The sequence below is a fragment of the Pelodiscus sinensis genome, chromosome 30, assembly GCF_052426305.1.
Source record: "Pelodiscus sinensis isolate ZL-2025 chromosome 30, ASM5242630v1, whole genome shotgun sequence".
Lineage (NCBI taxonomy): Eukaryota > Metazoa > Chordata > Testudines > Trionychidae > Pelodiscus > Pelodiscus sinensis.
The window spans coordinates 16,174,696-16,198,608 of record NC_143081.1 but is presented as its reverse complement, the minus strand read 5'-3'; the positions used below and the strand labels follow the sequence as shown (position 1 = coordinate 16,198,608).

Genomic DNA, 23,913 nt, shown 5'->3' with positions numbered 1-23,913 from the left:
CGGGGTTTGGGGCGGCTGGTACTGGGGCGTGGGGGGCTGGGGCTGTCCCGGCGGGGGTTGGGGCGGCGGGTACTGGGGCGTGGGGGGCTGGGGCTGTCCCGGCGGGGGTTGGCGCGGCGGGTACTGGGGCGTGGGGGGCTGGGGCTGTCCCGGCGGGGGTTGGGGTGGCGGGTACTGGGACGTGGGGGGCTGGGGCTGTCCCGGCGGGGTTTGGGGCGGCTGGTACTGGGGCGTGGGGGGCTGGGGCTGTCCCGGCGGGGGTTGGGGCGGCGGGTACTAGGGTGTGGGGGGCTGGGGCTGTCCCGGCGGGGGTTGGGGTGGCGGGTACTGGGGAGTGGGGGGCTGGGGCTGTCCCGGCGGGGGTTGGGGCGTGGGGGGCTGGGGCTGTCCCGGTGGGGCCTGCGAGCAGGGCGCCTGGACCAAGGCCCTTCGGGGCGAGGCCCCGTTCCTGTTAACGGGCCGTGGCTGCCGGCTTGGCGAATTGCCCTTAGCCCCGCGGGGTTAGCCCTAGCGCAGGCAGGGAGAGGGGGGTCCGAGCTGCTCACGCCCCCCAGCCAGCACCTCCTCAGTGGGCCCAGCTCGCGGTGCCCGAGAGGCGCAGGCTCCGTCGCTCTTCCGGGGCCCTTTCCCCGACCAGGAACTCGCCTGGGGCCCTGGAGGCGACAGGCTTCGTGGTCCCTTACTCAGGCGCCCTGAGCGCTGTCGCCAACTGGACAGAACCCAGCCCCCCCGCCCCCCACGGTCTCGTTTCTCTGGGCCACTCTGGCGTGAGATGGCCCGAGGGGTCAGGGTGTGAACTCGGCTCGCCGGCCGGCCGGCTTTGACACCGCTAGTCGAGGAAGGAGAAAACGCTCAGGTCGGGGAAACGCTTTGCCAGCCAGGTGAGTGCAAACCCGCTGGCAAAGCCGCCTTGCGAGGAGTACGGCACATGGCGGAGTCGTGGGCTAACACTGGAGCAGGGCTTCTTAAACAGGGGAACACCAAGGATTATTGATAGAAATGGAGCCGTGTTAGTCTGGGGTAGCTGAAGCAAAATACAGGACTATGTAGCACTTTAAAGACTAACAAGATGGTTTATTAGATGATGAGCTTTCGTGGGCCAAGGATTATTGGTTGAGCCAAAAAAGAAAGGAAAAAAGGTCAGGGGCGTGGGGGGTGGAGGGAGAGGAAGGGTCGGGGGGGGGGGGAGAAGTTATTGAGGGGAAAAAAGGTCGGGGGAAAGTTATTGAGAAAAAAAAGGTCACCTGCCCCTTTAAGGGCGGCCGTTTTGAATTGCGTTGTTCTCCGCGGCACACCGGCGCGCATGGAAGGCGGTTTAAGTAACACTGCTCTAGACGCTGCCCACGAGGGAGTAGGGGTCTACGGGCTCCCCCTGCGCCACAGACCCTCCACGCCTGCCCCACGCCGGCCCAGGGGCTCCCCCCTCCGGTCACTGCTTGGCAGGCGGCAGGGGGACCTCGGTGGGCGGGGCGGGGTTGTTGGTGAATTTCATGTCGCGGCAGAACAAGACGCTTTTCTTGCCCAGGCCCAGCTGGTACTGCCAGATGTAGATCTTCTCCTTGGGCGGCAGGGTCAGGCTGACGGACTCCTCCACGTCCGTGGCCTCGCTCCAGTTCTCCTGCTCCGTGCTGACGCTCCTCCCATAGACTCATAGACTCATAGACTTTAAGGTCAGAAGGGACCATTATGATCATCTAGTCTGACCCCCTGCACCGTGCAGGCCACAGAATCTCGCCCACCCCTCTTAGAATAATCCTCTCACCTATGTCTCAGATATTGAAGCCTTCCAATACTTTGAAGGCCCCAACATGCAGAGAGTCCTTCAGCTGTGATCTGTGCCCAATGCTACAGAGGAAGGCGAAAAACCTCCAGGGCCTCTGCCAATCTACCCTGGAGGAAAATTCCTTCCTGACCCCAAATATGGCGATCAGCTAAACCCTGAGCATGTGGGCAAGACTCACCAGCCAGACACCCAGAAAGTTCCCTATAGCAACTCCTATCATCCCTCCATTGACCTATTTCCAACTGGAAATGAATGGTCAATTAGTTAACAAGATCATGTTATTTCATCCAACCATCCCCTTATCATAGAATCAGAACTGGAAGAGACCTCAGAAGGTCGTCAAGTCCAGCCCTCCGCTCTAGGCAGGACCAATCCCATCTAAATCAACCCGGCCAGGGCTTTGTCAAGCCGAGACTTAAACACCTCTAGGGATGGAGACTCCACTACTTCCCTAGGTAACCCATTCCAATGCTTCACTACCCTCCTAGTAAAATAGTTTTTCCTAATATCCAATCTATCCCGCCGTACTGCGCGCTGAGGGAGAACTGGTACTTAGCGATGGCTTCGGTCAGGGCCCCGGACTGGTAGGAGGCCGAGATGCTCACGCTCCAGTTGTGCTCCACACTGCTCATCTTCTCCTTGGCGTAGCCCACCTTGCGGGTGAGCTTCTTGTTCCAGGCCACGGGCGTGTTGGAGTCGTTGGAGATGGTCTTGATGGCCTCCCAGGTGCCGAAGGCCGCGCCCTGGGTCAGGGCCAGCCCGCCCGGCAGGAAGTTGACCACGTCGGGGTGGAAGGAGTAGGTGTCGGCGTCCGTGTTCTCGTGGAAGTTGGTGGTGCGGTGGTACTGGACGCCCCATTCGTCGTGGGGCTTGACGAAGTAGTAATAGTCCTTGATGCCCCAGTAGTAGAGGCCGTGTCTGCAGGCCGGGTGCAGGGTGTACTCCACGGCGTCGGCGTCGCTGTTCATGTTGGTGACCCGGCGGTAGACGCCCCGGCTCTGGAAGATGATGTAGAAGTAGCCGAAGGCGGAGAGGTAGTGGTCCCCGCCCTGGCAGTTGGGGTGGAGGCTGTAGACCACAGAGCTCTCGTCCGTGTTCATGTTGGACACCCGGCGGTAAGCGCTGCCCTTGAGGATGTAGAAGAGGTCGTCCTGGTGGGCCAGGTAGTGGGCCCCGCCCTGGCAGGAGGGGTGCAGGCTGTACACGGTCAGGTCCTTGCCTTCCTTGAAGTTGGTCGACCTCATGTAGCAGCCCAGGTCGGAGCGGACGATGTAGTAATAGGCATTCACCCCGCAGAAGTCCACCCCCGGGGCATGGCTCTTGGGCACTACGGCAGGCATGGTGTGCGGCTCTGGAAGACACAACGGGCCTGTCCTGAGGGTGGCCGGAGCGCTGTTCCCGTAGGCATCTCACAGGCGCACCCTAGTGAGGGGCCCGGCCCCGGAGTGCAGGAGCCCAGGACGGGCAGACGGGCTGCCCTGGGCCCTCCCCCGCACACCCCGTTGGGGTGCAACCGGGCAGCCCCGAGCTCTGGAAGCCCCTGGCCAGAGACAGGTAAGGGTCCCTGAAAGGCTCCCCCTTTCCCTAACGTTTCCCCAGTTCCTAAGCCCTCGAAACCCTCTGCCCTGCGCCATCGCGCCCTGAGACCCTGGGCCCTGCCCCCCCCCCGGGCCCTGGGCCCTCGCCCTGAGACCCTGGCGCCCCCCCCCCCGGGCCTGGCTCCATCACCCCGCCCGCACCCTGAGACCCTGCCCCCCCCCCGGGCCTGGCTCCATCACCCCGCCCGCACCCTGAGCCCTGGCCCCCCCCGCGCCCTGAGACCCCGGCCCCCTGCCCGGGCCTGGCTCCATCACCCCGCCCGCACCCTGAGACCCTGGGCCCTGTGCGTGGGACAGGAGCGTTTCCAAGGACGCTCCCATGGGGCCGGATTTCAATCTCTGGCCTGGCCACCCAGCTTTGGCCTCCAGAACCTTACGCCTCCTTCCCTGTGGGTGGGGCACGGCTCTGCCCTGCGCCCCCGGCTCCTCCCGGCTCCGCACCCGCCTGGCTCGGCGCCGCGGGACAGCCGCACGCTTCGCACCAGGCAGGCAAGTCGCACAGACACTCGTGCGCACACTCATGCACTTACGTGCACACACACGCACACACATACGCACACCCACACACATACACACACCCACACACATACGCACACCCACACACATACGCACACGCACACACACACGCACACGCACACACATACACACACCCACACACATACACACACCCACACACATACGCACGTGCACACACACATGAAATACATTTCGAAATAACAGGTGCGCTGTCTCGCCCCCCGGCAAGCCTCACTGCACGAGGGATGAGGGTGGCTCCAAACGCGCGATTTCGAAACGTGGTGCCGTGGGGAGGCGCCACCTTTCGAAAGAAGCTGTTTCAAAATTCAGGTTTGAGTTTAGGCTGTAGTGTACTTGCACCGTTACACTCACACACCCCTGCAACCCCCACCTACCCCAGCCTCTTCCAGCACCACCCGCCCCCCACTCCCCACAGGGCTTCTGCAGGGGCCCCTGCCCCGGGGAGCCCCCGGGCCCCTGCTAGACCAGAGGGGCTGCCTGGGACACGCGCGGGTGGTGGTGGTGGGGGGCTCTGCGCTCCCTGAGCCGGGCCGGGCCGGGCTGGCTGCTGGGTTCTCCCTCCGGCTTAGCAGGCCCCAATTCACCCCCCAGCACCACACCCTGGGCGGCCCGTGCGAAGGGCCCGGCCCTGGTCCCCACCCCTTCGGGGTTCCCTGGGTCCTTTCTCCGAGGGTCCCCCTCCTCCTCCCCTCAGGGTCCCCCTCCCCAGGGCTCCCCTTCCCCCAGGAGCCCCTCCCCTCAGGGTCCCCCAGGGCCCCCCTTTCGCCTCCCCGCAGGGCTCCCCTCCGCCTCTCCCCAGACCCCTCTTCCTTCTCCCCCTCAGGGCCCCCTCCCCTCCCTCAGGATCCATCTTCCAGGGGCCCCTCCTCCCATCCCTGGGGACCCCCTCCCCTCCCTCAGGATCCATCTTCCAGGGGCCCCTCCTCCCCTCCCCCGCCCTCCCCCCATTGCCTCAGGATCCCCCCAGATCTCCCCTTCCCCCGGGTGAGGGCCGAGGTCGGTGGCCCGCTGCCCGACGCCCCTGGGGCTCGGTGCCGCGGGCCGGGGGGCACCTACCCCTCCGTGAGCAGGACGAGCTGTCTGTGGCGCGGCGCCCAGGGGGCCGGTACTTATAGCAGGCGGGGGGCCCGCCCTCGGCCAGTCCCTACTTGTCTGCTCCAGCCCCGGGCCCCTCTCCGTCGGCAGCCAGAGCCGGGCCCGGGGCAGGGGCGGCCAGGCTGCTGGGTCCAGCCCCCGAGGGGCAGCGGGACCCCTGAGCCGGGCGCGCCCCTGTCCCCGGGGGGAGGCGCCCTGGGCCCGCCCCCACCCCAGCCGGGGGCCGCCAGCCGGCAGGGGCGCCGGGGGGCTCTGGGGCGCCAGGGACCCAGCGGGGCAGCGCGGGGCTTGCGCCCCAACAGGCGAATTCGGCCCCCACTTGGTCCTGGCCTCCTTCCCTCCCCGCCCTGCCTGCGAGAGCCCCCCCGCGGGCACCGCCCCCCCGAGCTGGGAGCTCGGCCAAGTCTCCGGGGAGCAGGTATCCGGCCCCCGGCGCCTCGCACCCTGGGCCCCTCGGCGGCCGCTTGCGCCAGCTGCCTGCTCGCTCCCCCGCGGGAAGGGGGGCGCTGGGGGCAGGTCTGGGCCCGGCCCGGTGCTCGCCTGTCTGGGGCGGGGCAGCCCCGGGCCGTACACGCCGGGACGCCCCCGCCCGTCGGCGCTTGCTCGGCGCCGCTTTGCCACGGCAGCCTCAGCGGAGCGCGGGGCCGCTGGGAGTCGGGAGAGGGGAGTGTCTGCGTCCCAGGCCCGCTGCCAATCGGGGGCCAGGCAGACAGAGAAAGGGTGTTAGCCCCCCCCTTTCCACATGGGGAAACTGAGGCACGGGCCGGCTTAGGCCGGCTGCTGAACTCCCAGTAAGATGCGCAAGTGACTTGTCTGCCAGCCCCGCCTCCCCACGCGAGGACCCTGAGCCCCCCCGAACCAGCTACAGAACCCAGGCGCCCTGGGCCCCCCCCCGCTCTAACCACTAGCCTCCGCTGCCCTTCGAGGACTGGGGAAAGAACCCAGGCGCCCGGCCCCCCCCTGCTCTAACCACTAGCCTCCGCTGCCCTTCGAGGACTGGGGAAAGAACCCAGGCGCCCGGCCCCCCCCCCGCTCTAACCACTAGCCTCCGCTGCCCTTCGAGGACTGGGGAAAGAACCCAGGCGCCCGGCCCCCCCCCGCTCTAACCACTAGCCTCCGCTGCCCTTCGAGGACTGGGGAAAGAACCCAGGCGCCCGGCCCCCCCCCCGCTCTAACCACTAGCCTCCGCTGCCCTTCGAGGTCTGGGGAAAGAACCCAGGCGCCCGCCCCCCCCCCCTGCTCTAACCACTAGCCTCCGCTGCCCTTCGAGGACTGGGGAAAGAACCCAGGCGCTCGGCCCCCCCCCTGCTCTAACCACTAGCCTCCGCTGCCCTTCGAGGACTGGGGAAAGAACCTAGGCGCCCGGCCCCCCCGCGCTCTAACCACTAGCCTCCGCTGCTCTTCGAGGACTGGGGAAAGAACCCAGGCGCCCGGCCCCCCCTGCTCTAACCACTAGCCTCCGCTGCCCTTCGAGGACTGGGGAAAGAACCCAGGCGCCCGGCCCCCCCCCGCTCTAACCACTAGCCTCCGCTGCTCTTCGAGGACTGGGGAAAGAACCCAGGCGCCCGGCCCCCCCTGCTCTAACCACTAGCCTCCGCTGCCCTTCGAGGACTGGGGAAAGAACCCAGGCGCCCGGCCCCTCCCCTCTGCTCTAACCACTAGCCTCCGCTGCCCTTCGAGGACTGGGGAAAGAACCCAGGCGCCCGGCCCCCCCTGCTCTAACCACTAGCCTCCGCTGCCCTTCGAGGACTGGGGAAAGAACCCAGGCGCCCGGCCCCCCCCGCTCTAACCACTAGCCTCCGCTGCCCTTCGAGGACTGGGGAAAGAACCCAGGCGCCCAGCCCCCCCTGCTCTAACCACTATCCTCCGCTGCCCTTCGAAGACTGGGGAAAGAACCCAGGCGCCCGGCCCCCCCCTGCTCTAACCACTAGCTTCCGCTGCCCTTCGAGGACTGGGGAAAGAACCCAGGCGCCCGGCCCCCCGCCATGCTCTAACCACTAGCCTCCGCTGCCCTTCGAGGACTGGGGAAAGAACCCAGGCGCCCGGCCCCCCCCTGCTCTAACCACTAGCCTCCGCTGCCCTTCGAGGACTGGGGAAAGAACCCAGGTGCCCGCCCCCCCCCGCTCTAACCACTAGCCTCCGCTGCCCTTCGAGGACTGGGGAAAGAACCCAGGCGCTCAGCCCCCCCCCCAGCTCTAACCACTAGCCTCCGCTGCCCTTCGAGGACTGGGGAAAGAACCCAGGCGCTCAGCCCCCCCCCTGCTCTAACCACTAGCCTCCGCTGCCCTTCGAGGACTGGGGAAAGAACCCAGGCGCCCGGCCCCCCCCTGCTCTAACCACTAGCCTCCGCTGCCCTTCGAGGACTGGGGAAAGAACCCAGGCGCCCGGCCCCCCCCCCTGCTCTAACCACTAGCCTCCGCTGCCCTTCGAGGACTGGGGAAAGAACCCAGGCGCCCGGCCCCCCCCGCTCTAACCACTAGCCTCCGCTGCCCTTCGAGGTCTGGGGAAAGAACCCAGGCGCCCGGCCCCCCCCCCGCTCTAACCACTAGCCTCCGCTGCCCTTCGAGGACTGGGGAAAGAACCCAGGCGCCCGCCCCCCCCCGCTCTAACCACTAGCCTCCGCTGCCCTTCGAGGACTGGAGAAAGAACCCAGGTGCCCGCCCCCCCTCTGCTCTAACCACTAGCCTCCGCTGCCCTTCGAGGACTGGGGAAAGAACCCAGGTGCCCGCCCCCCCTCTGCTCTAACCACTAGCCTCCGCTGCCCTTCGAGGACTGGGGAAAGAACCCAGGCGCCCGCCCCCCCCCGCTCTAACCACTAGCCTCCGCTGCCCTTCGAGGACTGGGGAAAGAACCCAGGTGCCCGCCCCCCCTCTGCTCTAACCACTAGCCTCCGCTGCCCTTCGAGGACTGGGGAAAGAACCCAGGCGCCCGGCCCCCCCCCCTGCTCTAACCACTAGCCTCCGCTGCCCTTCGAGGACTGGGGAAAGAACCCAGGCGCCCGCCCCCCCTCTGCTCTAACCACTAGCCTCCGCTGCCCTTCGAGGACTGGGGAAAGAACCCAGGCGCCCGGCCCCCCCCCGCTCTAACCACTAGCCTCCGCTGCCCTTCGAGGACTGGGGAAAGAACCCAGGCTCCCGGCCCCCCCCCCCTGCTCTAACCACTAGCCTCCGCTGCCCTTCGAGGACTGGGGAAAGAACCCAGGCGCCCGCCCCCCCCCTCTAACCACTAGCCTCCGCTGCCCTTCGAGGACTGGGGAAAGAACCCAGGCGCCCGGCCCCCCCCTGCTCTAACCACTAGCCTCCGCTGCCTTCGAGGACTGGAGAAAGAACCCAGGCGCCCGCCCCCCCCCGCTCTAACCACTAGCCTCCGCTGCCCTTCGAGGACTGGGGAAAGAACCCAGGCGCCCGGCCCCCCCCCCCTGCTCTAACCACTAGCCTCCGCTGCCCTTCGAGGACTGGGGAAAGAACCCAGGCGCCCGGCCCCCCCCCGCTCTAACCACTAGCCTCCGCTGCCCTTCGAGGACTGGGGAAAGAACCCAGGTGCCTGGCCCCCCCATGCTCTAACCACTAGCCTCCGCTGCCCTTCGAGGACTGGGGAAAGAACCCAGGCACCTGCCCCCCCCTGCTCTAACCACTAGCCTCCGCTGCCCTTCGAGGACTGGGGAAAGAACCCAGGCGCCCGCCCCCCCCCTGCTCTAACCACTAGCCTCCGCTGCCCTTCGAGGACTGGGGAAAGAACCCAGGCGCCCGGCCCCTCCCCTGCTCTAACCACTAGCCTCCGCTGCCCTTCGAGGACTGGGGAAAGAACCCAGGCACCTGCCCCCCCCTGCTCTAACCACTAGCCTCCGCTGCCCTTCGAGGACTGGGGAAAGAACCCAGGTGCCTGGCCCCCCCCCTGCTCTAACCACTAGCCTCCGCTGCCCTTCGAGGACTGGGGAAAGAACCCAGGCGCCCGGCCCCTCCCCGCTCTAACCACTAGCCCCTGCTTCTCTCTGAGACCCCCCCAGCGACAGCGGCGGGGGCAGGGCTCTGCGGGGCCCAGGGGGGCAGGGGCAGCCGTGGGCCCCTTGCACGGGCCTGCGGAGTCACCAACCGTTTGCCCATTGCCCCATCCCACTTTGGGAAACGCCCCACCCCCGGCACGGGCGGAGCAGCCTGCCCCAGCCACAGGCAGGGACCCAGCCAGGGCCCAGCCCACGGGCCTGGGGAGCCGCGGGGCTGGGCGGGGCTGAGGGCAGCCCCCTAGGGCCGGAGCTGGGCCTGCCCCACATGGGGTGTCACGGCCCGAGCCCGTGAGCACCGGGGTCACTGTGGGGGGGGGGAGGGCAGGAGCCGGCACAGAGGGGCCGGGCAGGGCCCCAGAGCTGGTTCCAGTGTGGAGGGGGGCTGGGAACCGGGACAGGCTGCCCCCGATCCCCCTGGGCCCAGCTGCGCCGACCTGCCCCCGATCCCCCTGGGCCCAGCTGCGCCGACCTGCCTGTGACGACGTGTTGGGGTCCCCCGTCTCCTGCACCCCCGTAATGGCACGAACAGACTCCCCCAGCCAGTAGAACAGAGGTGGTTTATTGCTTCTCCAGGATACAGCACAGGTGTCATCTGGTTATAGGGCAGGCCTAGGATGCCTCAGCCCCCCTTGATAAGGGGGATACTGGGCCCCTAAATCCCAGCCCCTTTCCCTAGGCTGCTTCCTCCATGATCCCAGCCAGAAACTAACCCTCCTCCATCCCTGCCCCACAGCCAGGGCAGCATCCACCTCCCTTTGTTTCTCCCCATGGGGGTGGCTGGTCGGACAGGTTGAGAGACCCGTTTGCAGAATGACTCACCCCTGCCCTGCTGGGCCGTGCTACAGCCAGTGGGGGTCACCCACAGCCCACTGCCCAGCACAGCAACCAGCAAGGTACCCCCACTACGTCACACTGCCCCCGATCCTCCTGGGCCCAGCTGGCCCGACCTGCCCCTGATCCCCCTGACCTGCCCCCGAGCCCCCTGGGCCCAGCTGGGCCAACCTGCCCCCGATCCCCCTGACCTGCCCCCGATCCCCCTGACCTGCCCCCGATCCCCCTGGGCCCAGCTGGCCCGACCTGCCCCCGATCCCCCTGACCTGCCCCCGATCCCCCTGACCTGCCCCCGATCCCCCTGGGCCCAGCTGGCCCGACCTGCCCCCGGAGTGGGGTCTAGTGGGTTAGAGCAGGTGGGCTGGGGGCCCGGACGCCTGCGTCCCCTTCCCACCCTTGGGGAGACCCTGGGTGCGGGTCACAGGGCCAGGCCCAGGGCTGGGGGCTCAGTCTCAGGGTTTAAGGGCCCAGCCTGGTGCCTTCCTCCCCCATCTCCCTGCCCCCCACCAGTCCTGGCCTACCAGGGGCGGAGCTGCCCTGCCCCCCCGGCCGGTCTATATAACCAGCCTGGTGGGGAAGGAGACTTGGGGCTCAGATCCTTCTCCACGAGGCCAGGACTGGGGTGAGCTGAGGGCAGACCTGGGGTGAAGGGGGGGCTGTGGGTTGACCCCAGGGGCTGTGGGCAGAATGGGGCCGGGACCCCATTTCACTTGGGCGACTCCACATGGCCCCTCGGCCGGGGTGAATGGAACATGGGGGGCAGCTGGAGCCCGGACTCCTGGGTTCTCGCCCCGGCTCTGGGAGGGCAGTGGGGTCTAGTGGTTAAAGCTGGGGGCTAGGAGCCGGGACAACACACACATCACCCATAGAGCATGACGCTGACGGCTCAGGTCCTGGCCGGCTGCCCTGCCAGGCCGGTTGCCCAAGGGGTTTAGGGGTCTTGGGGGTTCACGCCCTTTCTCTTCATGAGGATCCCCCCCCGAGTACACAGGCCACCCCCAGGGCTGTGTCCATGGGAGTTGGGCGCCCCAACGATGTGTCCATGGGAGTTGGGTACCCCCAGGGCGGTGTCCATGGGAGTTGGGCACCCCTAACGATGTGTCCATGGGAGTTGGGCGCCCCCAGGGCTGTGTCCATGGGAATTGGGCACCCCCAGGGCTGTGTCCATGGGAGTTGGGCGCCCCAATGATGTGTCCATGGGAGTTGGGCGCCCCAGGGCTGTGTCCATGGGAGTTGGGTGCCCCTAACGATGTGTCCATGGGAGTTGGGCGCCCCAGGGCGGTGTCCATGGGAGTTGGGCGCCCCAACGATGTGTCCATGGGAGTTGGGCACCCCAGAGCTGTGTCCATGGGAGTTGGGTGCCCCCAGGGCAGTGTCCATGGGAGTTGGGCGCCCCCAGGGCGGTGTCCCTGGGAGTTGGGCACCCCCAGGGCTGTGTCCATGGGAGTTGGGCGCCCCCAGGGCTGTGGCGCGCTCCCTGCTCTAGGCAGACGAGCCGTCGGGCGCCCTGCACCCCCACCCATCTCCCCCTCTGCCCAGGCAGGTGGCTGCGGTGACGCTCGCCATGGCCCCGCGGGGAGCTTGCCTGGCGCTCGCCCTGGCCCTCCTGGCCGCCGGCCTGGCCCTGCGGATCCCGGCCCGCGGCCGCTCCCGGCGCTTCCTGCGGGAGCACGTGGACTTCCCCCGGAGCCGCGCCCCCGACGCCCAGCGCTACTGCAACGCCCTGATGGCGCGCCGCAACCTGACCCTGCCCTTCTGCAAGCCCACCCACACCTTCATCCACGCCCCCGCCCGCCAGCTCCGGGCCGTCTGCGCCCACGCGGGGACCTGCCACCGGCGCCGCTGCGCCAGCCGGCACGCCTTCCCCCTCACCACCTGCCAGGCCCTCGTGGGCTCCCGCCCCGCCCGCTGCAGCTACCACGGCCGGTCCTACACCCGCCGCGTCCGCCTCGCCTGTGGCCACTGGGGGCCCGTGCGCCTGGACGAGATCCTGTAGGGCCCCCGCACCCCCCTCGCCCCGGGCAGCCTCTCCCCCTTCCCCCACGGGCCGGCAGCTCGGGGGTTCCCATGCCGGGACCCGGTGCCGGCCCCCCAGCGACGCTCCGGGCTTCCTCCCCAGGCTGGCACCGAGACCCCCGCCTGAGCCCAGCGCCCGCCTGGCTGAGGGCCCCTGACTGGGGGGCAGGGGAGAAGAAGGGCCTGGGGGGGGGTGAGGCTCTCATGGAGTTTGGTTCCCGCGCTGCTTCCTGCAATAAAACCCTTTCCTGGCAGCTGCCGCGTCCGTGTGTCGGGGGCACGAGATCTGGATGGCCAGAGCCACGGGCCTCCCCGTAACAAGGAGCCAGCACGGACCCCCGTGCACCCTGCCCCCGTGCACCGTGCATCCCTGTGCACCCTGCCCCCGTGCACCGTGCCCCCGTGCACCCTGCCCCCGTGCACCCTGCCCTCATGCACCCCCGTGCACCCTGCCCCCGTGCACCCTGCCCTCATGCACCCCCGTGCACCCTGCCCCCGTGCACCCTGCCCTCATGCACCCCCGTGCACCCTGCCCCCGTGCATCCCCGTGCACCCTGCCCTCGTGCACCCTCGCCGGCAGCCTGGCTCTGTGCCCTGCAGCACTCTGGGCAGGGCAGGCCCGGCCCCAGAGCTAACCCACCCCAGGACTTGCTGCACCCGCACCTTCCTGCACTGGACCCCGCTGAGCCTGGGAGGGGGGCTTCGTCACACCCCAGGGCGGGGTCGGGGCCGCGCAGGGCAGACCCACATGCACACACCCGCACACACACTCTCACGTGTACACACACCCGCATGTACACACACACACACACACTCTCACGTGTACACACACACACACACTCTTGTGCGCACACACCCTCACACTCTCTCTCACTCACACACACCCGCACACACTCTCACGTGTACACACACACACACACTCTCGCGCGCACTTGCACATGCACTTGTACACACATTTGCACGCACACTCGCCCACACCCACACATTTGCACACATGCGCACACACTCGCATTTGCACATGTACTCACACACACACTTGCACATGCACACCCACTCTCACACATGCACACAGCGGGGGCGGGACATGCACCCAGGAGAGACGAGGCCAGCCCCGGCCAGTCCCTGCCCCCTGTGTCCTCTCCAGCCCTCGCCCGGCCCTGGGACACGGGGGGAGGGCTGGGGGTTATGACCTCAAAGGCCACCTGCCCCTCCCCTGCTGGTAGCCCCAGCCATGGCCCGGGACGGGGCGGGGAGCCCTGGAGCGACTGGCCCGGCTGGGGGTACCCAGAGCGCCCTGGCTACCCCTGTGGCTGGGCAGGTGGCCTGAGGCCGCTGGCCAGGACTCCTGGGCCCCACTCCCATTCCTGCCCCTATTTCCCTGCCCCCCAGCTCGACAGGCCCCGGCCCGGCTCTAGATAACCCGACTGGCGGGGAAGGAGACTCGGGGCTCAGCTCTGCCGGCAGCCGGATCCTTCTCTGCGGGGCCAGCACTGGGGTGAGCTGCGAGCAGACCCAGCCGGGGCAAGTGGGGGGGATCTTGGGGGCTGGATGGAGCCGAGACCCCACTTCACTCAGGGGTGACTCTGCAGGGAGCTGGGGCAGCAGTGACCAGGTCCCAGGAAAGGGAGTGAAGGGACAATGCACAGGCCACCGACAGAGCAGCGCCCGGCCCCACGGGGACCCTGGGGTGGGTCTGGGCTCCCCGGCCCCACGGGGACCCTGGGGTGGGTCTGGGCTCCCCGTCCCCACGGGGACCCTGGGGTGGGTCTGGGCTCCCCGGCCCCACGGGGACCCTGGGGTGGGTCTGGGCTCCCCGTCCCCACGGGGACCCTGGGGTGGGTCTGGGCTCCCCGGCCCCACGGGGACCCTGGGGTGGGTCTGGGCTCCCCGGCCCCACGGGGACCCTGGGGTGGGTCTGGGTGTTCAGGCATCGGGGCAGGGGACGGGGTTTGGGCTCAGGCGGTTCCGTGGAGGGGCAGATCCACCCCGCGCTGTCTCCATCCATCCCCCCTCTCCCCACGGCAGGTGGATCCAGGCGCACGACATGGCCCCGGGGGGACCCCGCCCCGCGCTCCTGCTGCTCCTGGCCCTGCTGGCGGCCGGGCGGGCCCAGCGCGTGGCCCCGTCGGTGGAGTTCCTGCGCTTCGTGCGTGAGCACATCGACAGCCCCAAGAGCAGCCCCCGGCCCGGCCAGGGCTACTGCGAGTTCATGGTCCGTAGCCTGGGCCTGCCCTGCCCGGCCAGCCACACCTTCCTGCACGTGCCCCCCGGCCGGCTCCGGCCCGTCTGCAGCCGCCCCGAGACCTGCCGCCAGCCCTGGGAGTGCGACAGCCGGGTCCCCTACCCCCTCACCACCTGCCGGCTGCTCTTCGCCGGCCACCTCCCGCTGCGCTGCCTCTACCAGGAGAGGGACCAGACCCGGCGCCTGCGCCTGGCCTGCAACCGGCTCCGGGAGCCCGTGCGCATCCTCCGACTCCTGTAGCGCCCGGCCGGCCTCTGGCATGGGGCCGTCCCTGCCCCCCGGGACATCCCGCCTCCCCCTCGCCCCACAAACCCGCAGCTCGGGGCGGAGGGCGTTCCCGCACTGGGGCCCGGTTCCCAGCCCCCCCAGCGATGCTCCGGGCGCCCACCCCCCGGCTGGCACCGAGACCCCCCGCCTGAGCCCAGTGTGGGGAGAAGACGGCCCTGGTGGGCCTGGGAGGTTCTCAGGGAGTTTGGTTCCCGCGCTGAGTTTGGTTCCCGCGTCGCTTCCTGCAATAAAACCCTTTCCCGGCTGCCGCAGCGTCCGTGTGTCGGGGGCTCCAGGTCTGTCCTGGCTCTCAGGTCGGGCCCACGCTCGGCCCGTCCGTCCCCGGGCAGGACCCCCCCTCTCCAGTGCGGCAGCCCCAATGCAGGGGACACTCCAGTGCGGCGACCCTCCACCTCCAGGACGGCGCCTCTCAGGACCTCCTGCCGCCTGCCTCCACCGTGAGCCCTCGGGGGTCCCCTCCCAGAGGGGATAGCGCAGCCTGTTGTCCAGCTCAGAGCGACCCCCAGCAGCACCAACGGGAGGGCTACGGGGCTGTGAACCCAGCAACGGATCCCTCAGGCCGGTCGGCCTGGGCCCTGCCCACACGTCTCCCCTGCAGCCCAGTGAGTCCTGCCTCCTCCGCTCTCTCCCCCAGGAACAGCCCCGGGCTGGGTCTGGGCACCGCTGGGTGTCTGCTTAAAACCAGGGCTCCGTAGGGCCCCTCCCGGGCTGGAGACCTTCCCAAACGGGCCGCACGCCAGTCCCACCGAGCGCTCCAGCTGCCATCCGGAGCCTCCCGAGGAAAACCCCCCGGACACCCCAGCTCTCCCTGCGCCCCAATCAGCCCCGGGTGGGGGGTGAGAGAACCCGACCTCACCCACCCCCAACGGGTCCCACAGAACCAGCCCCAGGCCCCGGGTCCGTCACACTCTGGACCTTCCCCACAAGGCCACGCCGGCCCGTCCTGGAGAATCGACAGTGGAAGGTTTATTAACAGGGGAAGAGAAGGCGGCGAGTGAGGCTGTTGAGAATTCGTCCCACGCACCGACCCCCAGTGCTGGACGCAGGCCCTAGCAGAGATGCTGCAAACGGCCGGCTTGGCCGTCTCTGGTGCCCGTCCTGCGGCAGGACGGGTCGGCCACCCTGCCCGGCTCTGTCCCTCGCGCGCCTGCCTCTGGGATCCGGAGCAGGGTGAAAAGCAAGATGGAGACGCCCTCGTGGCACTTGCACGTTCCCGGTGCTCCCCAAACCGGAGCGGGCCACGTGAGCGTGTGGCCTGTCCGTGTGTCCCAGGCCGGCAGCCACGAGGCGCTGGCTGGTCTGCAGGCGCCCAGACGCATCCCGCAGGCGTGTGTTGTCCCAGGCGCAGGGCCAGGCAGCCCAGCCAGCCACTGAGCGCCCCTTCCCCACAGCAGCCAGGCCCGTGGCTCCCCCCAGCCCGAGCAGCGCCCTCGTGCATAACGCCGCACGCTGGCATCACACTCGTGCAGGCGTCACGCACGGCCCAGCAGGGCGTGAGCCTTCCACGCCTCCCATGGGCCCCTGGCGCAGAACTTGGGGCAACCCCCCCCGGGGGCGCAGCAGAGATCTGGCTGCTCACGTCACAATCCAATAAGGTGACCCCCGTGTCCCAGCCCAGCCCCCAGCCCCCAGCAACAGCCCCTCCCCGGCCGTGTCTGCAGGTAACCGGCTCGCCTGGGCCCCTCTTCCCCCTCCCCTCCCCATCCAGCGTTCTCCCCTTGCTGGGACCCGCTGGGCCGGTCGGGGTCCCCCCTCTGCCGCCCCTTGTCTGGCGTCTGGCCAGACCGGCCGTGTCCTCTGGGCGGGGCCGGGGGCACCGGGGCTCCAGTTCTGGGCTGTTCTCTGCAACAACCAACTCCCCCCCTTGTCACGTTGAACCGGTAACCTCCGGGCACCGAGCGCCCCTGCATGCAACCCCCCAAGCCCTCAAAACTGCCCTGTGGGATTGGGACAGGCCCTGCTAGCTTCCTGGTGTCCCCCATCGCCGGCCCCTGGGCCCAAGGGCAGCGTGCGCCCCGTCCCCACTGCCAGCCCTGAGCCGTGCCCCGGCGACTCGGCACACAGGCTGCGGGAGGGAGCCGGCTCCAGGTGACCCCCCGGCTCTGGCTGGCTGCCTGGCCCCACACTGGGCGTTTCCATCTCCCCACCATCCCCTCCAGGCTGTCGCAGGGACCTTTCCCCTTTGAACACCGCGATGGGCCGGGTCTGGGCACCGCCGGGGGCGTCCGCTCCGGGCGAATGGCTCAAACCCAGGGCTCCGTACAGCCCCGGACTGGAAACCTTCCCCAGGAACCCCCTGGCCGGCAGGAACCCCCACGAGCAAAACCCCTCGGACACCCCAGCTCTCCCTGCGCCACAGTCAGCCCCGGGCCTGCACACAGGTGAGGGGTTAGAGAACCCGACCTCACCTCCCCCGAACGGGTCCCCGGTCCCAGAGAACCAGCCCCGGATCCCTGGTCAGTTCACACTCTGGACCTGACCCACAAGGCCACGCCGGGCCCGTCCCTTAGAATCTACCAGCTAAAAGTTTATTAACAGAAGAGAGAAAAGGTGGCGAGTGAGGTCGTTAGGGAGAATATGTGACATGCACCGAATCCCCCGGTTCTCGACTCAGGCTCTAGCAGGGATGTTCCAAGCTGCCGGCTTAGCCGTCTCTGGTGCCCCTCCTACGGCAGGACGGGTCGGCCACCCTGCCCGGCTCTGTCCCTGGCGCGGCTGCCTCTGGGATCCGGAGCAGAAGGCAAGATGGAGTCACCTCCTGGCCGTATAGACCTCTCCTGGCGTGCTCCTGGCCAGAGCAGGGCGCATGGTGGGGCCCTCTCTCCGGTTCACGTGCCGGCAGGCGCTGTGCCCTGGCCGGGTGGCAGACGCATTCCTCAGGCGCCCAGGCAGCCATTGTCCCTGGAGCCGGCTAATTAGCACAGCCCGGGACTGCAGGGTGGCTCGTTACACCGGCCCCTCGCTCTGCCCCGGACAGAACATGCCCAGTGTCCGCCCAGGGCCCGCGTCCCTCACCCCACACGAGCCAGACCCGGCATCAGCAGGACAGGCGCTTCCACGCGACCCCTCGCACGGCCCCTTAGGACAGGCCGGCCCCGCCATGGGTGCACAACGGCTTGGCTGCTCCCCGTGGCCTCCAGTAACGTGCCAGACGCCCCGGCCCGGCCCTGACTTCCCCGTCCACCCCCACTTCCCCAGCTGCAGCCCCCGGCTCTGGGTTGGGACAGCAGCTTCCACCGCCAGGGCTTTCCCAACCTCCCGCTGGCAGTTGCCTGCCCCAGACCACAGGGGCCAGAGGGGTCGTGTCCGACGCCTGAGAAATCCCAACCGCCAACCGGCCTGGGGAGCCGAGGGGCTGGCAGCTCTAACGGAGGGGAAGAAACACTGTCAGACAGAGCAGCTTATGCACCAGCTTGGCCTGCTCCCGATCCCCCTGGGCCCAGCCAGCCCGGCCTGCCCCCGATCCCCCTGGGCCCAGCCAGCCCGGCCTGCCCCCGATCCCCCTGGGCCCAGCCAGCCCGGCCTGTCCCCGATCCCCCTGGGCCCAGCCAGACCGGCCTGCCCCCGATCCCCCTGGGCCCAGCCAGCCCGGCCTGTCCCCGATCCCCCTGGGCCCAGCCAGCCTGGCCTGTCCCCGATCCCCCTGGGCCCAGCCAGACCGGCCTGCCCCCGATCCCCCTGGGCCCAGCCAGCTCACCCTGCCCCCGATCTCCCTGGGCCCAGCCAGACCGGCCTGCCCCCGATCCCCCTGGGCCCAGCCAGCTCACCCTGCTCCCGATCCCCCTGGGCCCAGCCAGACCGGCCTGCCCCCGATCCCCCTGGGCCCAGCCAGACCGGCCTGCCCCCGATCCCCCTGGGCCCAGCCAGCCTGGCCTGTCCCCGATCCCCCTGGGCCCAGCCAGACCGGCCTGCCCCCGATCCCCCTGGGCCCAGCCAGCTCACCCTGCTCCCGATCCCCCTGGGCCCAGCCAGACCGGCCTGCCCCCAATCCCCCTGGGCCCAGCCAGCCCGGCCTGCCCCCGATCCCCCTGGGCCCAGCCAGCCCGGCCTGCCCCCGATCCCCCTGGGCCCAGCCAGCCCACCATGCTCCCAATCCCCCTGGGCCCAGCCAGCCTGGCCTGCCCCCGATCCCCCTGGGCCCAGCCAGACCGGCCTGTCCCCGATCCCCCGGGCCCAGCCAGCTCACCCTGCTCCCGATCCCCCTGGGCCCAGCCAGACCGGCCTGCCCCCGATCCCCCTGGGACCAGCCAGCCCAGCCTGCTCCCGATCCCCCTGGGATCAGCCAGCCCAGCCTGCTCCCGATCCCCCTGGGCCAAGCCAGACCGGCCTGCCCCCGATCCCCCTGGGCCCAGCCAGCCCACCGTGCTCCCGATCCCCCTGGGCCCAGCCAGACCGGCCTGCCCCCGATCCCCCTGGGACCAGCCAGCCCAGCCTGCTCCCGATCCCCCTAGACCCAACCAGCCCGTCCTGCCCCTGATCCCCCTGGGCCCAGCCAGCCCAGCCTGCTCCCGATCCCCCTAGACCCAACCAGCCTGGCCTGCTCCCGATCCCCCTGGGCCCAGCCAGCCTGTCCTGCTCCCGAACTCCCTGGGACCAGCCAGACCGGCCTGCCCCCGATCCCCCTGGGACCAGCCAGCCCAGCCTGCTCCCGATCCCCCTAGACCCAACCAGCCTGGCCTGCTCCCGATCCCCCTGGGCCCAGCCAGCCTGTCCTGCTCCCGAACCCCCTGGGACCAGCCAGACCGGCCTGCCCCCGATCCCCCTGGGATCAGCCAGCCCAGCCTGCCCCTGATCCCCCTGGGCCCAGACAGCTCACCCTGCCCTGGATTCCCCTGGACCCACCCAGCCTGGCCTGCTCCCAATCCCCCTGGGCCCAGCCAGCTCACCCTGCCCCCGATCCTCCTGGGCCCCCGGCCTGCCCCCCGATTCCTCTGGGCCCAGCCAGCCCCGCCTGCCCCCGATCCCCCTGGGCCCAGCCAGCTCACCCTGCCCCCGATCCCCCTGGGCCCAGCCAGACCGGCCTGCCCCCGATCCCCCTGGGCCCAGCCAGACCGGCCTGCCCCCGATCCCCCTGGGCCCAGCCAGCTCACCCTGCCCCCGATCCCCCTGGGCCCAGCCAGACCGGCCTGCCCCCGATCCCCCATGGCCCAGCCAGCCTGGCCTGCCCCCGATCCCCCTGGGCCCAGCCAGCCCGGCCTGCCCCCGATCCCCCTGGGCCCAGCCAGCTCACCCTGCCCCCGATCCCCCTGGGCACAGCCAGCCCGGCCTGCCCCCGATCCCCCATGGCCCAGCCAGCCCGGCCTGCCCCCGATCCCCCTGGACCCAGCCAGCTCCCACAACACATTGGTATTTCGCTGCGAAGACACACAACACCGCTGCACCCGCTGGCGTGTGTCTGCCCAGCCTGCGCGGGGAGAGCGAGGGGGCCTGGCTGGGTTGTGTCGCGCACCAGCCGGGTGGGTCTGTGTGCGGGGAAGCCGGCGGCTTTTGGGAGACACCAACAGGCTGCACCTGACTAGTGTGGACACAAATACACTGACAGCACCACACAACCACACACGGACACACTGGGAGCACCACACAACCGCACACACACTGGCAGAGCCACACAGCCACAGTGTGAGCACAACACAACCGCGCACACACACTGGCAGCGCCACACAGCCACACACGGACACACTGGGAGCACAACACAACCGCACACACACTGGCAGAGCCACACAGCCACAGTGTGAGCACAACACAACCGCACACACACTGGCAGCGCCACACAGCCACACACGGACACACTGGGAGCACCACACAACCGCACACACACTGGCAGAGCCACACAGCCACAGTGTGAGCACAACACAACCGCACACACACTGGCAGAGCCACACAGCCACAGTGTGAGCACAACACAACCGCACACACACTGGCAGAGCCACACAGCCACAGTGTGAGCACAACACAACCACACACACACTGGCAGAGCCACACAGCCACAGTGTGAGCACAACACAACCGCACACACACTGGCAGCGCCACACAGCCACACACAGACACACTGGGAGCACCACACAACCGCACACACACTGGCAGAGCCACACAGCCACAGTGTGAGCACAACACAACCGCACACACACTGGCAGAGCCACACAGCCACACTGGGAGCACAACACAACCGCACACATACAGGCAGTGCCACACAGCCACACATGGACACACTGGGAGCACAACACAACCGCACAAACACCGGCAGCGCCACACAGCCACACATGGACACAGTGGGAGCACAACACAACTGCACACACACTGACAGCGCCACAGAGCCACACACTGACACACTGAGAGCACAACACAACCGCACACACACTGACAGCGCCACACAGCCACACACAGATACACTGGGAGCACAATACAACCGCACACACACTGACAGCACCACACAGCCACACTGGGAGCACAACACAACCGCACACACACTGATAGCGCCACACAGCCACACTGGGAGCACAACACAACCGCACACACACTGACAGCACCACACAGCCACACTGGGAGCACAACACAACCGCACACACACTGACAGCGCCACACAGCCACACTGGGAGCACAACACAACCGCACACACACTGACAGCGCTACACAGCCACACTGGGAGCACAACACAACCGCACACACACTGATAGCGCCACACAGCCACACTGGGAGCACAACACAACCGCACACACACTGACAGCGCCACACAGCCACACTGGGAGCACAACACAACCGCACACACACTGATAGCGCCACACAGCCACACTGGGAGCACAACACAACCGCACACACACTGACAGCACCACACAGCCACAGTGTGAGCACAACACAACCGCACACACACTGACAGCGCCACACAGCCACACATGGACGCACTGAGAGTATCATAGAGCTGGAAGAGACCTCAGAAGGTCAAGTCCAGCCCCCCGCTCTAGGCAGGACCAATCCCAACTAAATCAACCCGGCCAGGGCTTTGTCAAGCTGAGACTTAAACACCTCTAGGGATGGAGACTCCACTACTTCCCTAGGGAACCCAGCCCAGCGCTTCCCCACCCGCCTAGGTCTGTCTACACTACAAAGTTAATTTGAAACAGCCGTGAGTTCGGATTCACTGGAATCGCGTCTGCACAGCCAAACCGCTCTTTCGGATAAATTCAAACTAGCGGAGCCCTTATTCGAAGTAGGTAAACCTCATTGTACGAGGGGTAACGCCAAATTGGAAATAGCTATTTGGAACGCAGCGCTGTGGAGGGGGCCACCGGCCTTCCCAGGGAGCCCTGGTCAAGAACATACTTCCCACCCCTTTGGGGGTGGCACATTATTATTTACATACATTTTTTTTCTTACAAATATGCTTTCATTTCTCTTTGCTTACAATTACTCCTATAGGTAAATATTTGTGTTTTGGATCTTAAAAACCTCACCTCCTATTTACACACACATACATGCATATATTCTCTGAATATTTCTAACACTATTTTTACATACCTGTACAAAGATTACATTCACTTTTATTCATTTGGGGGTAGTTAAGTTCCCAATAGAACCCCCTTGAAGTTCTTTAGTCAAATTTGCCTGGATTATTTACAGACACTCTTTTGGAAAAGGGCCCCTTTTTCCTTCAGAATGGCTGCAAAGAAACCAAGAATTCTTTTCCTATAACATTTTAGCATTTTCATAACTGCTCAGTTCCTTCCATACTCTGTAGAGTTAACTTCTCAGTGGTTTTTTTAAACACTTTCTTATTTCTTAAAATGAAAACTGGCCTTGCTTCAGATATTACTTCTTGTAAGTATTGTTTTAAGAATTTAGATTTCCAGTACCTGTACTTACTGCTTTTCCTTAGTTCTACCACAAGGCCTTCAATCTGTCTTTTGCCTGCCTGCTTGTCTGGGCCTGATCCTGGTTCTTTCGGCTGAATGGCCCTTTTCCATGGACACAGGCTTTGTCCCATTACCAGTTTAGCAAGGAGGGTGGCCTTGTTCACTAACCCCACACCTCCTGGTCCTTTTTCTTAAAGTTCCACGAGGTGTACTGGTAGTTCGGAATAGGAAGCCTAGTCCGAACTACCTAGTTCGAGCCCCGTGTAGCCGCGCTGCACGGGGTTCGAACCAGCGGGGTTTTAAAAATGGCGGCGCCCCGCTTATGCAAATGAAGCCCGGGAAATTCAAAACCCGGGCTTCATTTGCAAGTGCGGTATGCCTACATTACCCTCCTAGTTCGAACTAGCGGGGTAGTGTAGACATACCCAGAGGGACTGAGGGTTGTTTCAGAAGAGGCACATCCAGCCAGGCCTTTTGTCTTTGGAAGAGGGAGTTTTGCATTTGAAACCACAGGGCAATGGGGCAAGACCTATGTGGCCAAGGAAGGCTGCAGATTTTTCAACCTACAAACCCAAAACTGTCAGTGTACACTTGGGATGGATTTGTTCCTGCTACTTATGCTAACTTTCATGACCACTGTACTGCAGTTACTAAGAATGTAACAATGTTCAATGTGCAGGATTTTATACCAAAACCCTGGAAATGGTTAAGAAATGTACCCAAGGACACAGTGTATGTTCAAAAGCCTTGTGACACTGGTATTTTACTGTTAATACTTGTAATTAGTGTTGGAGCTTCTCACCTGAGAAAGGGGAATCCAAAATTGATGTGTGATGTGAAAAGGGAAACTGAGGCACACCACCAATTTTGTTTTCAGGGCTAAATGCAAAGATGCCTACACTATGTGAGATGAGAGCACACACATTCATGCACTGTTAATTGGGTTTCAGACTGTTGCCCAAGCTGCCCTGGATAAAGTCACTATTTTCTCTCGAAAGTCACCTGACCTGGATAAAGAGAATATTTGTTACATTACAATCACAAACACATGTTGCCTCACAATACCTTCTCTTAAACAGATTAAATAGAAAGTGACACTAGGAGTATACCAGATATCGTAGTGTCAAAAGGGGGAGTATGTAGGGATAATATATTAACGTATTTAAAATGATTCCCCCAAATGGAAGTGACTCCCCCCCCCTCCGCCCCAGGGCATGCTCAAGCTTGTGCAAGGGGCTGCTTGAAATTGACATTGCAGAGATACATTGTAACAATGCATTGTCAAGCCACTAACTGCTATGCCAGCCAAGCCCTGTAATTGACCAAGGGCATTGTTACTTAATTGAGCCTGTTCTCTTTAAAACATTGTAACTTTACTCAGCACTCAGAGAATGTTTTAAGCAAAACCACCCAGAAACCTTTGTAACTACAACTCTGAGATATGTAAAGTTATTATTATACAAAAATACTGTCTGGGAAACATTAATTAGGGAATGTACGTAAGAGAGAGAGTGCTTGGATGATGAATGAATGGTTCTGAGAGGTGCCAGCCTGAGAATGCAGCAACAAAGGGCTGAAGAAGGTGTCAGGTGCCAGTGCAACCAAAAGGTGTCAAGTGGAGAAAACCAAGTACTGGAGATCCACCCGGTGAGATCACTGACGAGCACCTGGCA

General features: G+C 66.0%; 2 protein-coding genes and 1 pseudogene across 2 annotated transcripts; 2 read left to right on the top strand and 1 right to left on the bottom strand.

Annotated features, from left to right (window-relative positions):
- Positions 1-1,053: 1,053 nt before the first annotated feature.
- On the bottom strand, positions 1,054-3,933 carry LOC106732124 (uncharacterized). The gene is made up of 3 exons (XM_089774435.1): positions 3,912-3,933; positions 2,306-3,134; positions 1,054-1,643 (listed from the first exon to the last, which is right to left on the bottom strand). Exons 1-3 carry the CDS (start codon positions 3,931-3,933, stop codon positions 1,430-1,432), a joined length of 1,065 nt encoding a protein of 354 aa, XP_089630561.1. The 3' UTR covers positions 1,054-1,429.
- A 7,284-nt stretch (positions 3,934-11,217) lies between these two features.
- LOC142825351 (ribonuclease pseudogene) lies at positions 11,218-12,006 on the top strand (annotated as a pseudogene).
- A 765-nt stretch (positions 12,007-12,771) lies between these two features.
- LOC142825349 (ribonuclease-like) lies at positions 12,772-14,628 on the top strand. The gene is made up of 2 exons (XM_075917325.2): positions 12,772-13,358; positions 13,889-14,628. The coding sequence occupies exon 2, from the start codon at positions 13,908-13,910 to the stop codon at positions 14,343-14,345; it is 438 nt and encodes a 145-aa protein (XP_075773440.2). The 5' UTR covers positions 12,772-13,358; positions 13,889-13,907; the 3' UTR covers positions 14,346-14,628.
- Positions 14,629-23,913: the final 9,285 nt, after the last annotated feature.